This window comes from Bombus vosnesenskii, unplaced genomic scaffold, assembly GCF_011952255.1.
Source record: "Bombus vosnesenskii isolate JDL3184/JDL3185 unplaced genomic scaffold, Bvos_JDL3184-5_v1.1 scf7180000013267, whole genome shotgun sequence".
NCBI classification, from domain to species: domain Eukaryota; kingdom Metazoa; phylum Arthropoda; class Insecta; order Hymenoptera; family Apidae; genus Bombus; species Bombus vosnesenskii.
The window spans coordinates 5,730,592-5,755,306 of record NW_022882927.1 but is presented as its reverse complement, the minus strand read 5'-3'; the positions used below and the strand labels follow the sequence as shown (position 1 = coordinate 5,755,306).

The 24,715-nt window shown below is 37.9% G+C and overlaps 1 protein-coding gene across 5 annotated transcripts in view; it reads right to left on the bottom strand.

Annotated features, from left to right (window-relative positions):
* LOC117230758 (fibroblast growth factor receptor homolog 1-like) overlaps window positions 1–24,715 on the bottom strand; it is a 112,874-nt gene that overhangs the window by 28,000 nt on the left and 60,159 nt on the right. For all 5 annotated transcript variants that reach the window (XM_033488506.1, XM_033488505.1, XM_033488509.1 and 2 more), the window contains one exon: window positions 6,433–6,571. In XM_033488506.1, the coding sequence (XP_033344397.1) occupies window positions 6,433–6,535 (103 nt within the window). In that variant the 5' untranslated portion in view covers window positions 6,536–6,571. Of the gene's footprint in view, window positions 1–6,432; window positions 6,572–24,715 lie in introns of those variants that run through there.

Below are 24,715 nucleotides of genomic sequence, written 5' to 3'. Positions count from 1 at the left end.
CATCTCTTTCATTGTCCAATTGGTAATGTCAGCCCCTATTACCCTGTTGAATACATTTAATAGACAAAGGATTGGCAGAGGCTCTCAATTTCGCAGCGCGAGAAGAATACGTGGCACACGGCCCTGGTCGGGCCCGTGGAAACGCGGCCGACGTCGGGTTGAGAATTATTATTCCATGTGGACGACGGGCCGCTAATAACGGGCCGAGCCTGGCCCGCGCATATGGCATTCAATGACCGGCCAATTGGACAATTGAGCTCAATCATAATAATACACATATATATGGATCGTTGCAACGCGAGCGTTTCGGCCGGTTATCAATAAATTCACTTGCCGGAAAGTAAATTCACCGGTCGCGTCCTGATTTCGCCCGTTTCTATTCGTTCTTCGTCTACTCTTCTCTCTTTCTACTCGTTGTCGCGTTTACGTCGAATTTAGTCCCATTCTATCCGTCTGTGCGAGTCGAAAGACGAAGAATCGGAACATCTGGAGCTGGAACATCGCTTTCGGTGATTTCATTGGGACGAACGCCAGGTGGGCAGAGACTGGCGGTAAAAACTACAAGTTTGCAGAGGTTTTCGTGAGCAATTTTTCCCAGATTTTTTAGACGCTTCTGGAATGATATTAAATTGGTTTGTACGTAGAATCGCGGAGATTGGAACGGTGGAAATTTGGAGAAGATCGCGGAAGAGATTTGAAAGGGTTTGAAACAAGATTTTGGGGAAAAAATTGAAGTTTGAACAGGTTTCCGTAAGAATCTTTTAGCGACGTTTTTAGGCGAGGCTTCTGCGATAATTTCAAACTGCTTCGAACGTAGAAAAATGGGGGACGGAGTGGTGGAAATTTGGAGACACGTTTGAGAGACATTTGGAAGAGTTTTCAAAGAGATTTCGCACGTGTGCGAAATAGTTTTTAAGCGAGTTCCGAAGTGTTTTTGAAGAATTTTGGATGATTGATTTAGGCGAAGCAAACACGGAACTTGCAAAGGTTCTGATTTTTTACAGTATCCAAGGGATTTTCGAACTACTTTGAAAGAATTCCGACGTTTGCACGGATGTTGCTCTTGCATGATATATAGATAACCAGTATATGAACAACGATAGATAAGAATTCACGTAAATGTGAGAAGAATAGAGAATTGTAAATATTTAGAAAAATGTTGGACGTGTTCAAAACACCGTCCAAAGGACTTTTGAAGTGATTTTAAGGAATTTTGGAAGATTGATTTAGGCAAAGCAAACATGGAAGGCATGAAACTTGCGAAGGCTCCGATTCTCCAGAATTTTTAAAGGATCTTACCACTATTTTGGAAGATTTCTTACAATTTCTAAAGGATTCTGGAACCGTGTTGTAAAAATTCTGATACTTGAAACGCTGATACTTGAAAATTCTGAAACGCTGTCGTTTACATGATACGAGGATAATCACTGCACTGAACAGCAACGATACAAAAAGAATCTACGTAAATCTAAGAGTAAAAGATCGTGAGTATTTCCTTTAAATAGCCTACGGAAGCAAGTACGCACGTATCGAGATTTCTACCATGTAGGAAAGATGATAAAATAACTGGAGGTTCTCAGGTAGTCGGTAGTTAGTCCTTTAGCAAGCAACGCCTCCTTATTGCTTTACTTATTAACGATCGCACGTGTGCAATTGCCGGAAATTCCAAGGAAACGACGGCTTCCAGTAAAATACCGTTTGGAGAAAGCGTTTAATAGGACGCGTAGAACCCGCATCGGAATCTGTTCACCAGATGTTGTCGTGTTTTCCATCGGTCGGCCAGTGAAATTCGACTTTGACCAGCTTCCTAGAAACTGACGTTTCCATTGTTGCGTGGAAACCTTAATGGAATTCGTTAATAGAGGCGCAGGCTAACGAAACGTATTCATTAAGGGTTACTTTCCATGTAGCTGAATTTTGGAATTTTTGATATTTTTATATCGCCCTGTTCTTTGTTATTTAATTTATTATTGTAATAAACATTAAATATCTGGCGCTGTTGGCCAAGCATAGTTCGATCATACTGAATGTAAATTTAATGGTTTCCTCTCATTTTTAGTCTATTATTATGTTTAATATTAATTTTACATCGTTGATCAAGCTTGCCCATTTCAATTCAGTTAGGTTTTAGAGCAAAGGCGAATTTTAGTCTGAATTTTGGAGTTTTTGAAATTTTTATATCTCCGTGTTCTTTGATATTTAATTTATTATTGTAATAAACATTAAATTTCTGGCCCTGTTGGCCAACCATCATATTGATGTAAATTTAATGGTTATCATTATGTTCAATATTAATTTTATATAGTTGATCAAGCTTGTCCATTTTAGTTTAGTTAGATTTTAGAGCAAAGGCGAATTTTAGACTGAATTTTGGTTTTTGACATTTTTATATCGCCCTGTTCTTTGTCATTTAATTTATTATTGTAATAAACATTACATTTCTGGCCCTGTTGGCCAAATTTTGGTAAATTTAATGGTTTTTGATTAATTTTTATATCATTTCCGTGTTCTTTGATATTTTTATATCACCGTGTTCTTTGTTATTTAATTTATTATTGTAATAAACATTAAATTTCTGGCCCTGTTGGCCAACCATCATATTGATGTAAATTTAATGGTTATCATTATGTTCAATATTAATTTTATATAGTTGATCAAGCTTGTCCATTTTAGTTTAGTTAGATTTTAGAGCAAAGGCGAATTTTAGACTGAATTTTGGTTTTTGACATTTTTATATCGCCCTGTTCTTTGTCATTTAATTTATTATTGTAATAAACATTACATTTCTGGCCCTGTTGGCCAACCATCATATTGATGTAAATTTAATGGTTACAATTACGTTCAATATTAATTTTATATAATTGATCAAGCTTGTCCATTTCAATTCAGTTAGGTTTTAGAGCAAAAGCGAATTTTAGACTGGATTTTGAAGTTTTTGAAATTTTTATATCGTCCTGTTCTTTGTTATTTAATTTATTATTGTAATAAACATTAAATATCTGGCGCTGTTGGCCAAGCATAGTTTGATCATACTGAATATAAATTTAATGGTTTCATCTCATTTTTAACCTATCATTATGTTTAATATTAATTTTATATCGTTGATCAAGCTTGCCAATTTTAATTCAGTTAGATTTTACAATAGAAATGAATTTTAGTGAATTAAGAGAATTGGGAAGATCAGAGGAGTTTTACGTTATCATTCAATTTCAAAGGAACCTAAGCACTCGAGGGAAAAAGTTACGAGTTTTTGATGAATTATATTTCATCTTCCGCAGTCTTTGTTAACGCTTGTATATTCTTCACAAGTTATTATCTCCGATAGAACGAGATTGTAAGTTTTAAATAAGACAACGTCCGAATATCTTCGATTAAAAATACAAATTTCAGTTCAGAGAAATTGTAGCCTAGAAATTTAGATCGACAGAATGGAGAACGAAGCCCGAAATATCGAAATATAGAGATTCAAGCGGAATTTCAAACTCTAAATTGTAACATTCAAATGTACGAAGTGGACATGATCGAAGTAAACGTTCAGATTTGGAGGTCTGAGTGTAAAAATTCAAATTTACTTTCGATCTCGATCGTCGACGCGATAATTCGTCGAAACGTCGAGATAATAAGTAACGAGACCCAAACTGATTCGAGTTAAACAAATACAAAAGTAAATGTGAAATTTTCTGCAGCGATTCATATCTAGTAAAATGAATTTTTATTTTCCACAAGTTAACTCAACGATATTGCGTATAATTTCTCATCAATCAAGATACGCGCTACATACATATGCTCCATGGTTACGATAAGATCATCGACAAGATTAGACGTTATTTAATCGATCGATTTCGTCGTGTTATTTACTTTTAATGTTACTTAGACGTTAAACATAATTTTATGAAACCGGAGATTCGAGTTGAGATTTGGTTAATGACCTTCTGCTTATAATTTTCAAAATCGTATCTGTGATGGTATATGAAATAAATATGATCCATAAATCTTCTTCAAATTAGGATTAATTAATTTAGAATTTCGCATGATTTATAATTTCGAGAATCCCTGGAAATTGAACTCTCTATACTTTCACGTTTCGTAAAAAATTTCGGATCGAGGATATCTCGGATAATTGTAACGTTTTCCATTGGTTCTATCGATCGAACAGTTGTCTAGAAAAACGAGACGATGTTGAGGATATTTTTTCAAGTGCAGAAAAATCCCCGTGACTTTGCCATAGCTCGTAAATGGAATTTCTCGCCAACCTCTCTAAAAAAGACTTTGTCTTTTATTTTCGTCTGCCTTCTATCCCCTTTTTACGTTTTAAAAATACTCTATTCGCTCATGAATCGTCTGTCTAGCCGTCACAGACTCCTCTGAACCTCTGAAACGTCAGAAGCTTCGAACCATTCGATTTTCAATCTCCAAATCAGCTCTTCGTTCTTTCATGAACGAACAACGTTTTCCTTCTGTTTTTTCTTTTTTACTTTTCTATTTTAATTTCACAAACAGAAGATAACGTAAACTGATAGAAAAATCTCATTCGATCGATCCATGTTTCAATTGAGAATGGCGATTATTTGTGAGTTGTATCGTCAACTGCTAGACGTAAAGCAGAACGTAAATTCGAAGGAGAATACATTTTTCTATGGCAATGCTGCGTTAATAAAATTGTAGGCCATAATTCCTGGTATGGGCTAGGAATTACGTGACTGGAAAAGAGCCAGGATTCAAGATGGACAAAGAGTCACATACGCTTATGGGTTCGGTTTCGACACGTTGATTTCTCAAAATTCCACCACGTAGCACATGGCTAAGGCCTGTACCTCTTTCACCGCGTTCCAACGACCGAAAAAAGTCCGATGACGGAGGTACGAGCAGTCGAAGAGCACTCGTTGAAAGAAAAGCTCGCAATAATGGCTAACCTTTGTTCTTCCACCAGTCTTTTCTCCTTCTTTTTTTCCTGTTTGTCCAACGTTTGGGACAACTGTGCCGAGTGTTTAGGGTGAATTTTTCAGGGCAATTCTTTCCAGCCTTTTCTTCGATAGAATACATCCGTACACCCCCCCCCCTTTTTTTTTTTTTTTAAAGCAATCTAATTTTTGATTTTTCGAGGGTGCACGGACAGATCGAAAGACGAAGATACGATTTTCCATTTCTTTCGACGCTCCAGACGAGAAAATTGCTTCCTCCTGCTCGAACGAGCGGAATTAAAAATACTCTGGCGCGAAGAAGCTGTACGATAGACTTTCTTACGATCGAGACCCGTCATCTTCCATCATCCTCGAATATTTCCCAAGTTCTTCCTCCCTCCGATCTTCCCTCCATTTCTTTCTTTTACGTTCCTCTTCCATCCAGCCCCACCTATTTCACCCTCGTGTCTCGAAGTTCCTTTTTCCTTCGCCCTCTTACGACTCTACTATTCTCATTTTTCTCGTTACAAATGAAAATATCGCGAATATTTCTTTGATCCTCTGACAAATCCAAAGTCTCTTTCCTATCAACACGAATTTTTGTTTCACACGCGGTGATACGATGGGTTATACTTCGCTGAAAAAAGAATTTTTCAAAAGGAGAATTTTTTAAATAGAACACGTGGTTCTGTTCATCGTACGATCGTATAGTGCGATTGGCCTGAGCGTTGTCGGGAAAGATCGTAATAATTCAGCGATCTTTGAAAATATTATCTCGAAACTCGTCGTATTAGTCTCGAAAGGGTTCAAGGGAGCCCTTGAAAAACGACGTTGTTCTGCTTTCTTTGCGTTCTCTACTTTCTACGAGTTTGTAAACGTGCGAAAGTTGGATGAAAAGAGGCGGAGAAATTTAGTAGCCGAGAAGAGACGAGGAAAGTAAACGTTCGACCGTTACACTTAATCGCGTTCGCCGGCGAAAACGAATCCTCCGGCGGTTTCCGTGTATTTTTAGCATTTTTCGCCTTTCATCCTGCGTGGAATCGCGACGACGATCGCTATCCGCGTGATTCCAGCAATTTTTCACTTCGTGCTTCGCTTTTAACGCTTTTCCCTTCCTTTATGGGGTTATTCTTGAAATAGAAATTCTTTCCGAGGTCGTTGTACCACGTAAAGTACGTGCGTGCTCGCTTGTCGTATTTACTTTATGATTTTTCATTTATCGCATTTTGAATCGACTAATTACAGGCTCGTTTCAATTTTCAATAACAGGTCGTGGTTAAATGGTCCATTAATGGTCGTTCAGGTCGTTAATCGACGTTCTCGTAGCACACACTCTGTCGTATATTATAATACAAGGATCGTGGATCGTTGTAAATATAAATAACTATAGCATGTAAATGATATACGCGTCTGGCAGTGTAGTATAACGTATAATATTAGATAAAATCTTTATAAAGCTATCAGAAAAATCCGCTCGTGCCATGTTACACGGGTAAATCGTGTACGAGCCAGCGCGATTATAAGTTCTCACCTAGTCGAACCAGCTGTCCTTGGGTAGTTCGATCGATCTCCAACATCAGGAGTATCCCAACGATAAGACATTTCACGATCGCCATCCCGACTGCTTCGACCATAATACGAATATCTAGTGGCGCGGCATCGATGACTTTCTGCAACAGAAAACACATTTGTTAATCCGCTGATCCATTTGTTAATCCGGTTCATCGATCTTTGAACGTTTCGAGTTGTTTCGAGTAGTTTCACATGTTTTACAACGTAAGAAAGATATTTTCTTCCTTAAAAAATGAAATCTTATTTGATGACAAGTTTCTTCCATACGTTTGACGAAAAGTCATTCGAATACTTGGAAACGATACTGTCTCGAGTGTCGAACGTCAAATTTCTATTTTTTTTTTTTTTATTTATTTATTAGAATTACAATCAATTCTCGCGTTGAGAATTTTCAGTAATTTTTCTGGCGTGGCGCAGTGACATGATAATTTAGATAACTAAAAATTTCTATGAAGATCAAATTTTTATTTCAAAATCAATCGTTGTGATTATTTTGGTAGTTCTGATATTAATTAGGATTTCTATTTTTTAAAATCGATTTCAATCGAAAATTAGGATTTTTATTTTTTAATCGCTGTATAGGGAAAGAATACAATAAATAAATCATACTTTCCATTATTTGCGACAGAGCAGTTTTAGAATTCAATAGCCATCGATTAAACTTACATTGTGAAAATTCTCCTGTTCCAACAATTTCATACTATAAAAAGTATTTGCGTGATATTGCATTTGCATGATAATTGAGTCCAAGTATATCAAAGTTGGTATCATTTGTCGATAATTTCCCTAGAAAAGTTTGATACGAAAGAAAGATACACTGTATCAAGGATTAAGCGTACACGTAAATACTTTTCGTGGGCATCGTAACATGCAACAATTTCCACTCCAAACCTTCCGAAGCTCTGCCCAAATTCCTAGCGCCTCTTATCTAGCAACAAACTCCTAATGGCCGGCAATTAATTAGCTGCTATCAAACTACAAACTCCTAATGCCCAGCACAAACAAACAACCACTGTTCCGAACAGAACGAAACCTGCGGACGAAACCTGCGCATCGAACAGCAGAGGAAAAGAAAACTACGAAAAGCAAAAGCAAAACGAAGAACACCGTAGCGCCTACACACTCGCCAAATCCTTCGAAAACGATCGACAAAAATCGTTGGGCAACCTGGTTCTTTAATAAATAGAGGTGTTTAAAAGTAACCATCGGACCGGTTTACAAGGGGTCCCATAAAGTAACATCACGGAATCGCGTCTTTCCATTTTCGTTTTCTTTTCTTTCTTCTATTCTTTTTCCCTTCTCGGCAAAGCGGCGCGTGTGGCGAATCGTCATAAATCCGATCGAAAACGACGGGACGCTTTATGGAGTACTATCGGGATGCACGGTGTCTTTCCCATAAAGTATAATAGACTGTACTATCGCCAGGGCCGGGCTAGAAAAGGAACACATGGCCGTGTCAGAGGATTTCGAACGCCAGAACACGTCCGGCGTGCATCCTTGCACTCGACCCCATAGATCAACCACGTTGCACCAACTCGCTCTTCGGCCGCAACCTCGCCGGATCTGTTGCTCGTAGTTTCTTCAGATTAGGCTCGGGGGAACGTGTAATAGAGAACTTGGTTTCTAGAAAACGTGAGCTACGTTTCTGAGAAGCTTGGTTTTTAATTGAATTTTTAAACGATGAGGCGACGTAGCTGAATATATTTCAGACGAAACAGGATCCTCTTTTTAGAACCGCGTCCATCTACATTTTCACTTGCTCTATACGTACTTCTATGCACACGATGAAATAAATACGATAGAAGAATTGTGGCTGTACGTTGAATGATCTATACGTGTAAATAATTGAAATAAAAGATAGAGATAAAGAGCAAAAAAGAATATGTGAAACAGTGGAAGAGTTGTACATTGTCTTCCCACGTTGAACGATTTGTATGTATAATAAAACAAAAGGATTTTGTCTATACTGTGAATATTCTGTATATATAATAAAACAGTAGAAGGATTGTGTCCTTAGACTGAATAATTTATATATAGATTAGTCTATAGTATATAGAGCAATGCATATAGAATATCTATAATCTATAATAGAATAATCTATTAAATAGAATAGAATAATCTACAGACTATAGAAGATCTATATACATATAGTATAATAACAATCTATTATATTATTGTTCACTATTTGTACAGTATAGAATAATCTATAGACTATAGAAGATCTATATACTATATGTATCTACTAGATGATCTGTATACTATATGTATATAGATCTTCTATAGTCTATAGATTATTCTACACTATACAAATAGTAAACAATAATATAATAGATTATTATTATACACAATAAAACAGTAGAAGGATTGTGTCTATATATTGAACATTCTACATATACATATAATAAAATAATACAAGAGCTGTGTCTATACATTGAACATTCTACATATACATGTAGTAAAATAATACAAGAGCTGTGTCTATACATTGAACATTCTACATATACATATAATAAAATAATACAAGAGCTGTGTCTATACATTGAACGTTCTACATATACATATAATAAAATAATACAAGAGCTGTGTCTATACATTGAATAGTCTACACAGACATAATAAAACAGTAGAAGAGCTGCATCCATACATCGAATAGTCCATATACGTATAATATAAAATAATAGAAGGGTTGTGTTTGTGTATCGAATAAAATAAAAAAAGAAAAAAAAATAAAACAGTGATGCTGGAACAGCTTATAAGCTATGAAGTCGAAAAAACTAATCTTTAGAACTTTTGCCTGTCTGTTTGTACTCGCATCACGTAAAAGCTACTCAATAGATCTTGATGGGATTTTCTCTGTTGTATAGCTTAGTGCCCGGCAAAGAAAATGGGGTATGTATCATCTCGATTCGTTTCGTAGAAGCTGAGAAATAGCCCGGCATCTGAGCTGTACGCGCTGGCATGCTTGGTAGAGGTCAAGCAACACGATGGTTATTGTTCATCGATCGTGTTTGTTCTGAAATCGAACCTTCTTACAAATCAATATCTTTCATCACGAAAAATCAGCTGGGAATTTTAATCGTAAAAATTCATCTGCTCAGAAAATCTTCCGTGTATTGGTAGTCGACTAGTAGTGGAAGTCGCGGACAAAAGTTAATTTCTAATACAATCCATAAATATTTTATAATTATACAAGGTGAACCGCTTCGGTGGCGGATTCTGCACATGAAACCGTGTTTTATACAGAGATTTATTTTATATAGAAATAATTCGCTCGAATAATCGGAATAGTTAATTAAATCTATCTATTTACAAAGGCAACTCGATAGTCAACGAACAATACCTGGTGAAACGTAGAGAATATGAGAGTCAATGATAAAAGAGATAAAAGCGACGAACAACAGTTTTGTTTTCTGTTCGGATGTAAGCACGTCATTTTGAACATCCCTTGAACCTGCGTGTATGCAGATGTAATGTAAATTCTTTGCCTAAGAAGAAGCTCGCTATAACTGGAAAACAAGATCAAATAAGACGTATATTTATATAAACCTTTCTTATGGTTCTCGTGTGCAGAATCCAGCGACCAAGCGGTTGCCCGATGTTACGCACACACTATGCTTTATAGCTAGTCATCTATGATAGCAATGAAACACGATGAGATGAATATGAAATAAATACATATTTAACATAATATATGTGCGTGTGCTTAACAACTAAAATACTATGCAAAACATATACCATATGCAAATATATTAAAATATGTCCTTGCATAAACTTCTGCAGTGCAGCGATAAATATTTTTGAATTTTTCCGAATAAACGTTCGAACAGCGACATTCAATCGCGTGCTTCGGCTCTCTTTTCTTACGTAACATAAATTCTATCTTTATTTTTCAGCTAGTAGCGCGATATTTTGGAAACTCTTTCTATTAGAACGAGAAAATATTCCAAGACTTACCACAGACTCTTTTCTACCAATACATCACGAGCGTTGTATTCAAATTTTTGTGAAATTTCACGAGCTCTGTAACGAGACACGAGTATCGTCCTTACAATAATAAAACTTGAAACCAATTCGGAAATGTACACAGAAGTTGCAAGTACATCTATCGCGAACGTACGATCAGCCCTAAAAGTACAATCAATATGAAACACGTTCTACCAGAAAATATCGTGGATGGACTTCGATGTACTGTATATTCTCAGATCAAAAAGATCTTCCCAATAGCGACAATTGTTTTCTATAACGCGTAAAGAGTTTCTAAAATGTCCGAACACTTTCGTAAGCCACTGTATATCGCGAAAAGTACAGACAATTCGTAATAATTCAACCTGGCTTCTGATTTCGTCCTAGAAACCACGACCATAAAGCACAATCGCAACAAGTGGTCCGTCATTGTACGCCAAATGTAAACGACCAACGAAATACCAAACAAATCAGTCAGCGAATATTCTAAGTTGATTGAGAATTATTCGAAGATTCAAACATATGTCGTCGAGTGAGAAAAATCATGTTGCTCGTTTAGTAGACATATTATAAAGACTGGTCATCCTAGGGTTCGCAAGAGTTGCATTAACGACATCCGGAAACGCATAAACCACCATTTTCAAGCGTTAAATTCCGAAAGCAGATTTACTCGCGCTACCCATTGCTTCGTGCTCGTTAGGCGAAAAGACACATTGTATGTAACGCGTTCAGAGCGTCTATTCCTGAGAGTTGAACCGTTCACCGCCAAGTATTTATACTTACACGTTGCAAATTGCGCGCGATGAACTGCACCTCGCCAGGCTACACGTTAGGCTACGTTCTGACACGAACCGTATAATAAAGTTCTATGTGCTATTGTTTCGTCGGTGGTTCGTATTCTAATTTACGTGGCAGGTGTAATATAATTTTGGACGGTTTAGAGAAATACGCGATGCGTTCCGCAGTTACCTTATCGCTATCGCACATGCGATTCCACTTTGTGCAAGTTTTATAGCTTTATTATGCGGCTGTTGTGTATCATCAATGTTGAATTTTGACAAAAGAAAAAAAAAAAGAAAAAGAAATGGCTCAGTTCCATAAGTTTATGAAAATAGTAAAGCGTTAGTAATAATAATAACGATGATGATAATAATAATAAGACGTTCAAAGAAGAAATTACTTGGCCTCGTAAGTTTATCGTGGAAAGGATATATAAAAGTGTTTATTCCAGGTTATTGTGAAAAGTCGAAACGAAACAATCTTGTAGAAAATTAAATCCTTTATAAACTTCATCCAACACTATTTTCAACCACCTCGTGGAAGCTTCAACAATAACAATCGACTACGATAAAATTATAGAAACGTATATAAATGTTTATTTCAGTTTATTATTGAAACTGGAATCGAAAAGATTTGGTAAAAGAATAAACTATGACGCTAGGAAACTTCATCCTCTACAAACATTATCAAACTGCATTTCGAACCTCTTCATAGGAGCTTAACGTCTACTGATCGACTGTAAAAAAGTTACAGAAATATATCAAAATGTTCATTGCAGTTTGCCAGTAGAAGACAAGACGAAACAATTTAAAGGAACAAAGTATGATTTTACAAAATCTAATCCTTTGCAAACATTATCAAACTGCATCTTAAACTTCGTCATCGAAGTTTAACGTCTACTAATCGACTGTAACAAAATCCTAGAAATATATAAAAGTGTTTATTCCAGTTTATTGTGAAAAGTCGAGACGAAACAATTTTGTAGAAAATTAAATCCTTTATAAACTTCATCCAACACTATTTTCAACCACCTCGTGGAAGCTTCAACAATAACTATCGACTGCGATAAAATTATAGAAACGTATACAAATGTTTATTTCAGTTTATTATTGAAACTGGAACCGAAAAGATTTGGTAAAAGAATAAACTATGACGCTAGGAAACTGCATCCTCTACAAACATTATCAAACTGCATTTCGAACCTCTTCATAAAAGCTTAACGTCTACTGATCGACTGTAATAAAGTTGCAGAAATATATCAAAATGTTCATTGCAGTTTGTCATTAGAAGACAAGACGAAACAATTTAAAGGAACAAAGTATGATTCTACAAAATCTAATCCTTTGCAAACATTATCAAACTGCATCTTAAACTTCGTCATCGAAGTTTAACGTCTACTAATCGACTGTAACAAAATCCTAGAAATATATAAAAGTGTTTATTCCAGGTTATTGTCAAAAGTCGAAACGAAACAATTTTGTAGAAAATGAAATCCTTTATAAACTTCATCCAACACTATTTTCAACCACCTCGTGGAAGCTTCAACAATAACAATCGACTGCGATAAAATTATAGAAACGTATACAAATGTTTATTTCAGTTTATTATTGAAACTGGAACCGAAAAGATTTGGTAAAAGAATAAACTATGACGCTAGGAAACTTCATCCTCTACAAACATTATCAAACTGCATTTCGAACCTCTTCATAGAAGCTTAACGTCTACTAATCGACTGTAATATAGTTATAGAAATATATAAAGACGTTTATTACAATTTATTATTGGAACTCGGAATAGAACGCGTTAAGAAGAGAACAAACTTCAACAAACGATTTCACAGAATCTAATCCTCTGCGAACTTGTTCTAACTGTACTCTGTACCACTTCGTGAAAGCTTAATGTCCAACAATCGACTTACTCCATTATCTCAAATAGGCGACAAGGAAGAGGAACACGTAGGCAATCCAATTTTCCAATATTCTCCGCTTACTCGATTACTTTCATTACACCAACGTATCCACCACCTTCGCTCCAATAATTCTTCAAACCACGATCAGTGACTGTCTTGCCGCTTCTTCTTAGCGTTAATCAACGAACTCGTCTCGAAATTTATTCCATTCAATCTCGAAGAAGAGAAAACGACGATAAAACGAAAGAAAAAAAGAGATTCGTTCGAATAATTTACATATTTAATTTACATACGTAAATTAACACGAGCAGGCAGGGATAAATTAAAAAGAAAATTCGTGTCGTCAACCAACCGACCATCCCCGGAAATTAAAATTCTGTTTCACGTGGGCTCTCGAGCCGAGTCACTTGCTCGATAATCGCGTCACGGAAACGGAATATTTCGTCCGCTTATTTATGCGTTCACGCTTTATCGAGCGTTCAATTCTCCAAAGCTGTCCGGTAAATAAGATAATGTATTCGATCCTGTCTCTATATTCTCTCTTTCTCTCCCCCCCCCTCCCCCCTCTCTCTCTGTCTCTCCTTTTCTCGTCTCTACTATCTGATAAGATTAAAAAACCAGCGTGACCGTCTCATTCATGACGTAGGTTTCGAATCGTACAGAAGAAAACAACGTAAATGTCTCTCAGTCGCCTTTCAAATCATCGACGTAATATTCATCACGATTGGCGGCTGATTAACGAGATGCCAATGACGTTTATCGTTGTAGCTATTTGATGTTAACTTGCGAAATGGTAATGATCGAATGGCGAAGGTTAAGTTGCCGAGGCTCGTTCGCGGTTTCCATGCCCACGCGCCTCTTCTAAAATTGAAAAATTCAGGCTGAAGGAGATGTTTGTGGCTGGAGGTGCAGCAGTTTGCGGGTTCGTTGGTTGCACGTGACGAAACTGGTCTCTGTTGCGGTTACGGTGTTTTGAAATAGCGCGAGGATTTATTTGTCTGTGGGGGTTGAAGTCATGGTATGGCGGCAGGTTTCCAAGCTCGGACGTTTGGTAATTTAGAAATTGGAAAGTTTGGAAATTTCAAAGTTTCGACGTTTCGGAGTTTAGCGATCGAAAGAGACGCGGATTGTAAAAGTCCGGCAATTTCGACCTGCTTGGAATTGGAACATTTTGACATGTGAACATTCGAAAATCCCAAAATTTGCAAGTTTGGATGTTGGAAGGTTCCAGGAAGACTAGGTTCGAAGATTTAACAATCGGAAAGTTTCTAGATGGAAAACTTGGAATAGCCGAGAGTCCTGAGATCGAAGAATCGAAGCATTTGGAAAATTAACAGTCCGAGGGTTGAAGAAGCTGGAAACTTCTAATATCCGAAAATTTCGAAATTAAAAAAGTACATTTGGAAATCTACCACCTCGAAAGTTTCACGATTTTGAACTTCGTATACCCAAAGGTTTTAAGAATCAAAAATTGCAACGCTTGAAAATATAACGATTCGAAGGTTTCAAAATTCGAAAGTCACAGTGTTCTCAGGTTTCCAAGATTAAACAATCCGAAACTATGGAAATTGGCGAATGTAAACGTTCGTAGGATCGAAAAAACGAAGCAACCAAACTTCCATCTCCTCCCATATTTCTCGCACCGAAATGATAGACCGTCGCAGAGAATAACTTTCAATTTGTCCTCACGCACCGAAGAAATCGAATCTTTTTCCACGTGATAAATCACCGTTAATTGTTGCACAAGGGTGGAATATATTTTCTTGGCTCGGTGAGCTGGCTTTGATGTGGCTGCATGCGTAAATCAGCCGATTTCCTTCGACAAATCTCGAAAGAAGAAAGGAAGGGAGGAGACGAGAAGGAGGAGGGAGAAGGAAGAACCTGCCCATCCCCGAAATTTATGCTAAGCGAACCCCTCGGGTGGTCCGCTTAAGATCGGGCTGCCTGTAAATTTGAATTCCTCAAGGGATGACCGTGACTCTGGTCCTGTCATATTATCCTATCGTTGCTACGATGTGTTGCTCCTTCAGGAAGTATAAAGAACTCTTTATTGCGTCTTCCATCGCACCCTTAAGTGGATCCCTTTCTTCCGCCGAATCTTTTTCAATTCGGTTAGATCCTCTGGTAATGGCGAGAGAAGATGGGCGTTGGATTTTTATTTTTGGACACGCGTTTGGCGATATATCTGGCTTTCGCGAAGTCTTCTTAATTCGATTAGCGACGCTTTGTTGGCAGGAAGAAAGCGAGTTAAGGGCGCCTTTCCTTTCTTAGCTTCCTCTTTAGTTGTAAGCTTTTTCGGCTGTCGGTTTTTCTTACTTCCTATCGTTCCTTTTTCTATCTTGCACGTTTTCACGTCCGTCTTCCTCAAAGAGCGGGAAGCTTCCGTAGGTGTTGAAATTTTTCAGACCAAATTTCTATCAATTTAATTGTAAGCTTTCTATCGCGAATGTTCCAATTTGATCTGTCGGTTTTTCTTACTTTCTATCGTTCCTTTTTCTATCTTGCACGTTTTCACGTCCGTCTTCCTCTAAGAGCGGGAAGCTTCCTTAGGCGTTGAAATTTTTCAGACCAAATTTCTACCAATCGCTTACAAAATGAAAGCATATTGGAAGATATGTCTGGACCTACGGAATCCAACTATGGGGAACAGCAAGTAACTCCAACATTGAAATACTCCAACGCTTTCAATCGAAAACGCTAAGATCCCTAATTGACGCACCTTGGTATGTAACCAATGAAACAATACACCGCGACCTCAAGATACCCACCGTCAAAGAGGAAATAGCAAAATATAGCAACAGATACAGCAAAAGAATCAACAAACACCGAAACCCCCTAATCACTGGACTACTCGATACGACGGACCAGACTCGCAGGCTGAAGAGGCACTACCCGCTAGATCTAAACGTCAGATTCATTTAATTATCCAAACTAAGTATATGCACTTACTTATAATACTTTAAATTATACCTATCTATAATAGTATTAACTTATTGTAAATAAACAGCCATGTCACTGCGCCACGCCAGAAAAATTACTGAAAATTCTCAACGCGAGAATTGATTGTAATTTCAACAAATAAATAAAAAAAAAATATTGGAAGATGAACTGGTTCGAAAATCGAATAGAAAATATCTTTCACGAGTAGCCGTAACATTGAAAATACTCTACAGACGCTAAAATGTCAAAATTCTCTTACAAATTAATTGTACTCGTTCTATTTCCAATTATTCTTTTAATATTCCTTTGATAAACCTTCCAAAATTTTCTCTTCACACGCTGTGCTATACGTTTCCTGTACACTCCTGAAATTGTCAATTTGCCGAGCACAGAGGAACCTTCCCCCGCACGTTCCAACGCAATCTGGCGACCAGATTTTTGCCATAAACGCCAAAGGAGCACGTAGACCTGCAAAAATTCCGAGACTCGACTCGCCCCTTTCTACCTCGTTTTCCATCGAACCCACGACGTCCCAGGAGTTTTCTTACGTTTACGTTTCCTTCGAGAAAAACGAAACCAGATACGCGTTACACGCGTGTGTTTTCTCTCCGCAGAGTGTGAAACAAGTGACAGGATCCGAAGAAAGTCCCTGTCCTGAAACTCGAGGGGGAAAGGAACTTCTCTCGACTTTTAGATAGCGTCCGAGGAATATTAATCGTCCGCCTGTAGATTCATAATTTTCTTTTTTTCGCCCTTTCTCAGCCTCGGCCAACTGATGTTTTCCGAAGTTAGGGTGAAAACGTACCTTGGCGCGTCGTTGGGTCGCTGAAAAGAAAACAATCTCCTAGAAGAATCCTCGAAGGGATCGTTAACGACGAAGAAGAAAAAAGAAAAGAAAAAAGAAATATTCACGAGACAAGTTCCAGGGGTCGCGTTTATGGTGATTTTATTGGAATCAGTTCGCATAACGCTGCCAAGGCTAAGATAATTGTCACCTTTGATTGGATTCGTTGATTGGAAGACTCGCTTTACGACGATAGCTTTTGATCGATTGTTCGGTAATAAACTAGCCACCCAATGGATATAACGATTATTGCTTGTCGAAAATTTTATATCGTTCAATTGTCGTTGGAAAGAAAAAGAAAGGAAATTGGAAAAAATTTGTAGAGCGACAAAGTGGCTGGTGACGTTGATAGAATTCACAGTGGCAGCTCCACGTGCGTGGCATGGCTTTGCTAATTAAGGATCAAGCATGGCTAAAATATGCCTGAAAAATTTGTTCAAACGTGCTAAAATCAAAAGAAAGTGGTACAACTTATTGTCTTATAAATCTTATTGACACGAAGACAGACGAGACGCAAGGAAGGGATGATGATGTACGTTCAATTGACACGCCTCTGGTCTATTAAAAATTTACGTGGTCGTCTGCGTGACGTGCTAAACGTTGTTCTCGTTTGCGAAGCACACGCTAGAAATCATTTTTCCAGGGCCGTATTTCAATTTGGCACGAACGAAAGGTTCCTCGTGACCAGCGAACACGTTTTTCGAAGCCGATCTGGCCGATCGCCAGGATCGCCGCTGGAGATCGACGTTCTCGAAAGGCGGAGGCGGTGGAGAAAAGAAGTAGCGAGTCGGGCACGTTTTCCCATCGGTTAACGACGTGTTTATTTCTCTTTTCGTTCTATTTTCTATCCTGTTTTCACGTTTCTTTACAGCATTTTTGACGATGCGCTGCAACGCTTTTTATTTCAGCTTTTATGTTCGTATGCGTTCGTTTCGGTTTTCATCTTCTTTATTACAGCATTTTCCATTTCTATAGCGTTTCGTTGCGGTGTTTTGCGTCGGTATTTCACCATTTATTTTTTAGCACATCGTAACAAGTCGACTTCCAATTTTGTAACATAATTAATTTTCATAAAAATTGTTCCTTCCGTTTATTATATATTATTCATGGAATATGATATTTAGTAATTAGCGATATTTGATGAAGAGATACTACTATAATTTACTAGGCAAACACGACGATTAAATAATTTACAATACAAATAATACAAAATGTACAAAATACGAATAATACAAAATGGAATTTCCATATGTGGCAATTTAAAATTGAATTATTGTTACACAACGTTTCGTCGCAGATACTTTTAACGCTTGATAGGAAGTCAAAATGAAAAGCAATGCAAAAAAACAAGCTTCGTGAAAAGTGATTCAAGTGGCCAAAAATTCGCTCAATTATATCGTGAAGTCTCTAGAATCTCTAATTTCTCTACTTGAAGAATGTTACGAATTGCTTTTTTCAAGCACCGTAGTATTCCTGGTATTAAATCTGTCATTCCTCAAGATAATCTCCACATGCCCCAAAACGGAGAGAAACAAAGAAAAACGCTCTTCCCCATTTCCTCATAAATCACTTAAAATCACAGTTCCCAAGCTTCCTTAATGTTAGAATTTCTCTTTTTACACTTTATCGGTCTTAGGAATTAATTCGAAGGCGCGCAGCTAATAAATACTCGGAGGAATGAGCGAGAGAGTGTCGGCGTCGACCTTCAAATTACTACCTTGCCGGACGCCATCAAAATCCTGACCTACGTCACTATAATTACGGGTGGTCCCCGGAGGCCAAGGAACAGGTTCAAGCGATTTCATTCAATTTGTCCAGCCTCGAAATACGCCTTGTCTCGACCAGTAAACCGTACGCATCCCCTCCACGCGTTTGTGATTTTCCGCCTGAAGAGTTTTTCCTTTCGAGGAACGCTATTCTATCGACGATGGAATCACATACGTTTTCTTTTTTGTATCGCACATGTGCGCATCTTGAAAATAATACAACTTGTACGAATACTCGCGAAAGACGAAATATTGTTTATGGAAGCTTGCAAACAAAATTACTCGTTAATTATTAAACGCACAATGTTGGTAAAAGGAATTATAAAAATGGTCGCAATATCATCTTTGTGATTTTCTAAACTGAATTATCTCGAATCGTGACATTTTCCAGATACATTTCCAAACTCGCGAAAGTCTCATTCAATGTGTCATTTTTTAAAATTACAACTAATTTTACTTTACGCCAGAAATATCTATTGTATTGTTCATTAAAATGGCCGCGGCTCGAGGAACGATTACCATAGAAACGTAAAAGCTAAAAAGAGAAAAGGTCCGCGCGTAAATCAATGACTTTTCCACAAGAGAGCCGCGCGAAGGCAATTTTATGGCCTTAATCCGTACGAGAAAATTTGGTTTTTCTGTTCTTTCGTTGGTTTCTTCCCCTTTAACCTTCCCTGGTATTCCTTCGTCCCCGGTCTTTTGAATTTACGCGCGCTCGCGTTATCGTGAGAGGTTAGTTTACACGGAAACAGCATTAGCTTCATTGTTTCGTTAATTGGACACCAGGTAGTAAAGGTTTTTTGGCTAATTGCGTTTCCTTCGATGGATATTTGTGTTTAAATCGAGTTTTACAGGTTTAATGGCGACTAAAGGGAGGCTTGGCGCCTGGTCTAGGTTATGTTTATAGGTAGGAGTCAGTTGGATGGAAATTCTAACATTTTATGGGAGAAACAGGGGGAATTTGTTTTGGTAGTTAAAAGGAGTATTTTGTGGAGCAAAGTTGAAACTCTGAATGTTCTTCTTTTATTACTGTTCCGTAATTGTTTCTTTTTCTTGGCTTCAGCTAAATTTTGTGTAGGAGGGTAAAGAATTTTTTAGCCCCTCAAGTGTTCGCTGGGAAATTACGTTCGTTCGATGCTTAGAAAGATGAGGATTCCTGGAATCAGTTTTCCTATATATCCAGAGCAGAGGTTGTTATTCCTACAAATATTTCCATTTAATTTAAATAATTCGAAGATATTCTTATTTCGTCCTTCAAAATTATTTATTTATTTTATTATTTTAGTACTTAGAAATATTCGATATACACACATTTACGGTAATAAATATGTTGCTTTAAATAAACGTTACGATACAGACGATTTAAGTAAATTGTATTAATTTGATTTTCGAAAAACCAGAGACACGTAGAAATATTTTCCAAATTCGGTACTGAAACTTTCATTATCACAAAAATAAATCGAACTATCGATCGTTTGTAATGCATGTAATTTCATAAACTGTATTTACTCGATTAAAAGGAAAAAAAGGAGGAGGAGAAACAGAATAACGTGTGCAGAAACAATTTAAAAGACTGGCTATAGAAATTTGTGTGGCCGTAAAAGCTCAGCTGAAAGTGTTAAAATTCGAAACCCTTAATTACCGATTCTCGAGGGCGCAACCTTTCACCGCCACAGAGATTTAGCTGCGCTCTTTTGTGATCAAAAAATTGGAATCCTTTGAAATTACAGTCATCCCACGGCCTCCGTCTTCTTTCATTTCCATATTATTTAAATGAAGCGCGGGAAGAAATTGATAGTTCGAAGCTTCCACTCTGGCATTACTATCCTCGTCTCGAACCATGTGCATCGTAATGTTTATTCTCTAGGACTGTCGGACAACGAATTAAAATTCTGATGTTGAACTCGACCGAGTTCCCGTTTTCCAGTCGTATGGCTAAGGTGAAAACAGGTATCGCGCGATACTCCACTCTCCTACAGAGGTATGCGAATTCCATAGTTAAATTATTCATTTATATCAAAGCGAACAAATTGATAATGAGTTAGCAATTAGGAACAACAACCTACTATCTTGTTATACAGGGTGGTTGGTAACTGGTGGTACAAGCGGAAAGGGGGCGATTCTACGCGAAAAAAGAAGTCGAAATTATAGAATAAAATTTTTTTTTTAATTTTTTTAAAAATCTACGGTGCGAAAATTCAAAGTCGATTTTCTCGAAAACAAAGCCTCGAACGAAAAATTTTTATTCTCTATTTTCGACTTCTTTTTTCGCGTAGAATCGCCCCCTTTCCGCTTGTGCCGCCAGTTACCAACCACCCTGTAGTAATCGAAGGAAAAGTAATTCCTCCAAGGGTTTCTAACACGCGTACAATTATCAGCAATGTACGGAGTATCTTTTTCAATTAACACCAGCTTTTTTTCTAGAAAGATAACATTAAGAGTCTTTCACAAAGCGATGGTATAATTATACAAACCACTGGATATTATCTAATTAAGTAGTAGTAAGTCGACTTACTGTTATATCCAGCAAACAGACACTTCCTAATTAAAGGAACAATTAATTCGTTGCTTAATACCTCGTTATATTGGGTTGGCAACTAAGTGGTTGCGGGTCTTGCCATTAGATGGCAATGAAAAAATCCGCAATCACTTAGTTGCCAACCCAATATCAATTACACGCGCCAATCGCGTTATTGTATTTTATTATATCGCTGTATTATACTTATCGATTTCCATACTTCGTAAATTCAACGCTCAGCTTATCTCATCCTACAAATAGCGCACGCTCTGTACGTATCTTCCAGTCGAAAAGACCCCGAAAACCTCGAGAAACGAATACCGAAACGATCTCCGACCGACACGAGGCCTATCCTCGCCGCGAGAACATCGAAAAAAAAAAAATGAAAAAAGAAATAAGGTGCCAAGTCGTAAAGAATGGTATCGATTTCCGAGCACAAAGCACGTCCTTATTGTTAGTAGAATTTACGAAGCGATTGGAAGGCGGGGGTGGAGCATCGTTCCCTCGACTCGGGAGTCTAATCGAAGTCGTTTCTCGCGGTCAAGAAATCCCATCCACCCACCGCGTGCGCGTGTTTGTCGGCGTTGGATCAAAAGAGGGAAGCGCGGAGGAAGAAAACGAGAAAGGGAAAAGAAGAAAAAGGAAGAAGGAAGGGGAAAAAAAAAAGGAAAGAAAGAAGGGTAAAGGGGTCTGTGGAAGGTGCAGCCTGGTTTTCTGGAAGGCAACGCTCCCGTGAACCGTGTCCCGGCCCATAAATCCTCCACCATAAACCGTAGAACTGGGTGAGCCGTAAACCGGAAGCACGTGCTCCGCCACAGCCCCACGCCACGTCCATCGACGTCGCTATTTCACGCCAACGCGCGCCACCAGCGAATCTTTTCTTTCGATTGTCCGACCGCTGCTACGATTCTACGCTTCCTTTTGTAAATCTACGTGGACTATACATACCACACGGCCGCGACAATTCGCTTCTCAGTGTCCCTTTGAGAGCAACTTTTCATATAGTCTTGACGTTGCCTCGCTATGCTGCTCGCCTTTTTCGTTTTTCTTTCTTCGCGCTGGGAAGGTGGTACACTTTTTTAAACGAGTCTCTTCTTCTTCTTCTTCTTCTCCTGGTTTCGTCGAGGACTGGGTAGTAGTTCTCGTTTATTTCGTCTTTTCGTTCTATTTCTCTTCGATGTTGTTTATTCCTTGATTGGTAGCACGAAATTGAATCAATTTGCTGATGATGGCATCCCGCTGGGGGTAGCCAGCAAGGTAGCAGTTATTTAGCAATTAAGTTAGAAATATTTACCAAATGTCCAGCTGGACAAATTGTAAAGTACAAATTAAATAATAAAAAAAAAAAAAGAAAAAACCTGTTGACAAGTTTCGCAGATATTTCAATAACGAAATTTTAGTTCGTTATAGTCCGCGAATTTGGTATCGATCGTTCTCATTACGGCGAGCTAAGAGGATCTGCAATGCCGTGAGAAAATATCGATATTTTCTCATATTTTGTTCAGACTATGAAGATATCTTCCAACGTTAGATAAATGTGGTTGGATGAAAACGTAGCAGAGTTAGGTTGGAACTTTGACTTGATCGGAGATTGCTGAGATATCACGCGCTGTTTCGGGGTAAAATTATGATAATAGTCGAAACTCCAGAATCTTCGTAGGATCTGTTAAACGTTATTTTAAGTGCTCCAGTATATACGGGGGTTAGATGAAATTGGCATTGAAACTCACGTATAAGAAAGAAATTGTAGAATATATTAAACTTCAAATTTCAACTTAATTTAGCTGGAAACTTAACATAGTTCGGTTTATAATTATTGATCGAGATAAAAATTTGGAAATTTTGTCATATGCTTGAAAGACATAGGAAAGCACGAGAAACGGAAACCGATTGTATCGACAAATTATGCTGAGAAAGGTTGCGTCAGGTTAGTGTTGTCCTAAAATATCCGGAAGGGTGTCGATCTTTGCAGTAAGCCGCTTACTGTAGATATCCCTTCTAACTCTATGGGATTCTGCTCGTATGGGGAAAGTTGCGAGGTCTCGTGGGTGGTCTGAATATTTTTCTTTCACGATTTCACCGGATGAAAGAAATATTTCCCCCGGTTTGTTATCTTCTGTCTAGTCGACTTTTCAATTTTCATTTAAACGTCACTAAAAATAACCAGAGTATTCCAATCCTCGTTTTTCCAATCTTCCAACTAATTCAGAGAGCAGTCAAAAACTTACTCCCATCTTCTACGATGACCAAGTATCATCCAAAAGAAACTGCAATTCTCGATTTTCACTTTCTCGGCCAGAGATCAACCAAAAAGTCACCTTAATCTTCCACAATGATTAAACGATATCTGGATCGTCCAAAGACTCGAAAAATTCCAGTGTCTCGACGTTCGCTGTCTCGGGCAAAAGCCAGGAAAACAAAGTCATATCGATCTTCGCAAAATTCTCAAATACAATGCAATCGAATTTTCCAATTGTTACTGCACGGTTTGCGATGGCAAACGAAGACGTTGCAATGACCTCATCATCTTCGACTGCGTGTTTGCAGTGACTCGTTGCCATATTTACCGTGCACTCTGCTACGGAATGTATCTTCAACCTCGCCATCCTGATCCACTGAACAATATTCTTTACTGGAAGAATAGGAGATTCGACTCGTCAAGACGAGAAGCTCGAACGTGTTCTCTCGATCAATATTTGAGCTGTTCCACCGGTCGCCAATGAACAAAGACAGCGAACAACAACCTCTGGGATGAAGCCTTTCACGTGCGCGTACCGCAAGAATTTTCACGCCGCACGCGTTTCGCTTCCCGCGCCACTTTTATATTTTGTTAGGCGAGATGCTTTTAACAGGAGCTCGTAAAAATCGTGGAAAAAAAGAAGGCGGAATAAGACGAGACCGAAAGGAAGAGTATAGGAGGCAGAGAATGGCGGTTCGAATCGTAAAAAGGATTGTATGGTAACGGTAGAAACATTTAGAATTCCCTTCGATGATACGGACGATTTTATGGCGGGAATTAACGATGGATTCTGTTTGTATCTCGCGACAGAACGGCCATTGGAAACGCCGGTGAAATTTGTTCCTTCTGGCCTTCCGTGGGTCCATTCGTTCTTAGGCGATGTCTCCTGTGTATATGCGGTGTTTAGAATTCTTTTGATCTTGCCCGGTTTTCTGGTTTTCTTTTAATCTTCATTTTCATCTTGTTGCAAAGTGTTTCGTGTAAGGATTTTATCGTGTAATTTCAATTCAAAATCATATTAATCAAGGGGAGTTCTCCTTCGTTTTCTTTCCTGCTTTTCGTTTCATTTTTGGCTTGAGGTTAGAGCGGAGAATTTTTTTTTTTATTATTTAATTTGTACTTTACAATTTGTCCAGCTAATTTGGCAAATTAGAGCGGAGAATGCGCATTTCTATGGCAGAGAATTTTCATCGCGTTGCAAGGTCTTCTATGAAAAGAAAGATCCTTTGAGGGAGGGTGTAATGTTAATTCAGAACCTAAATAATCGTATCGTAATTTGTATT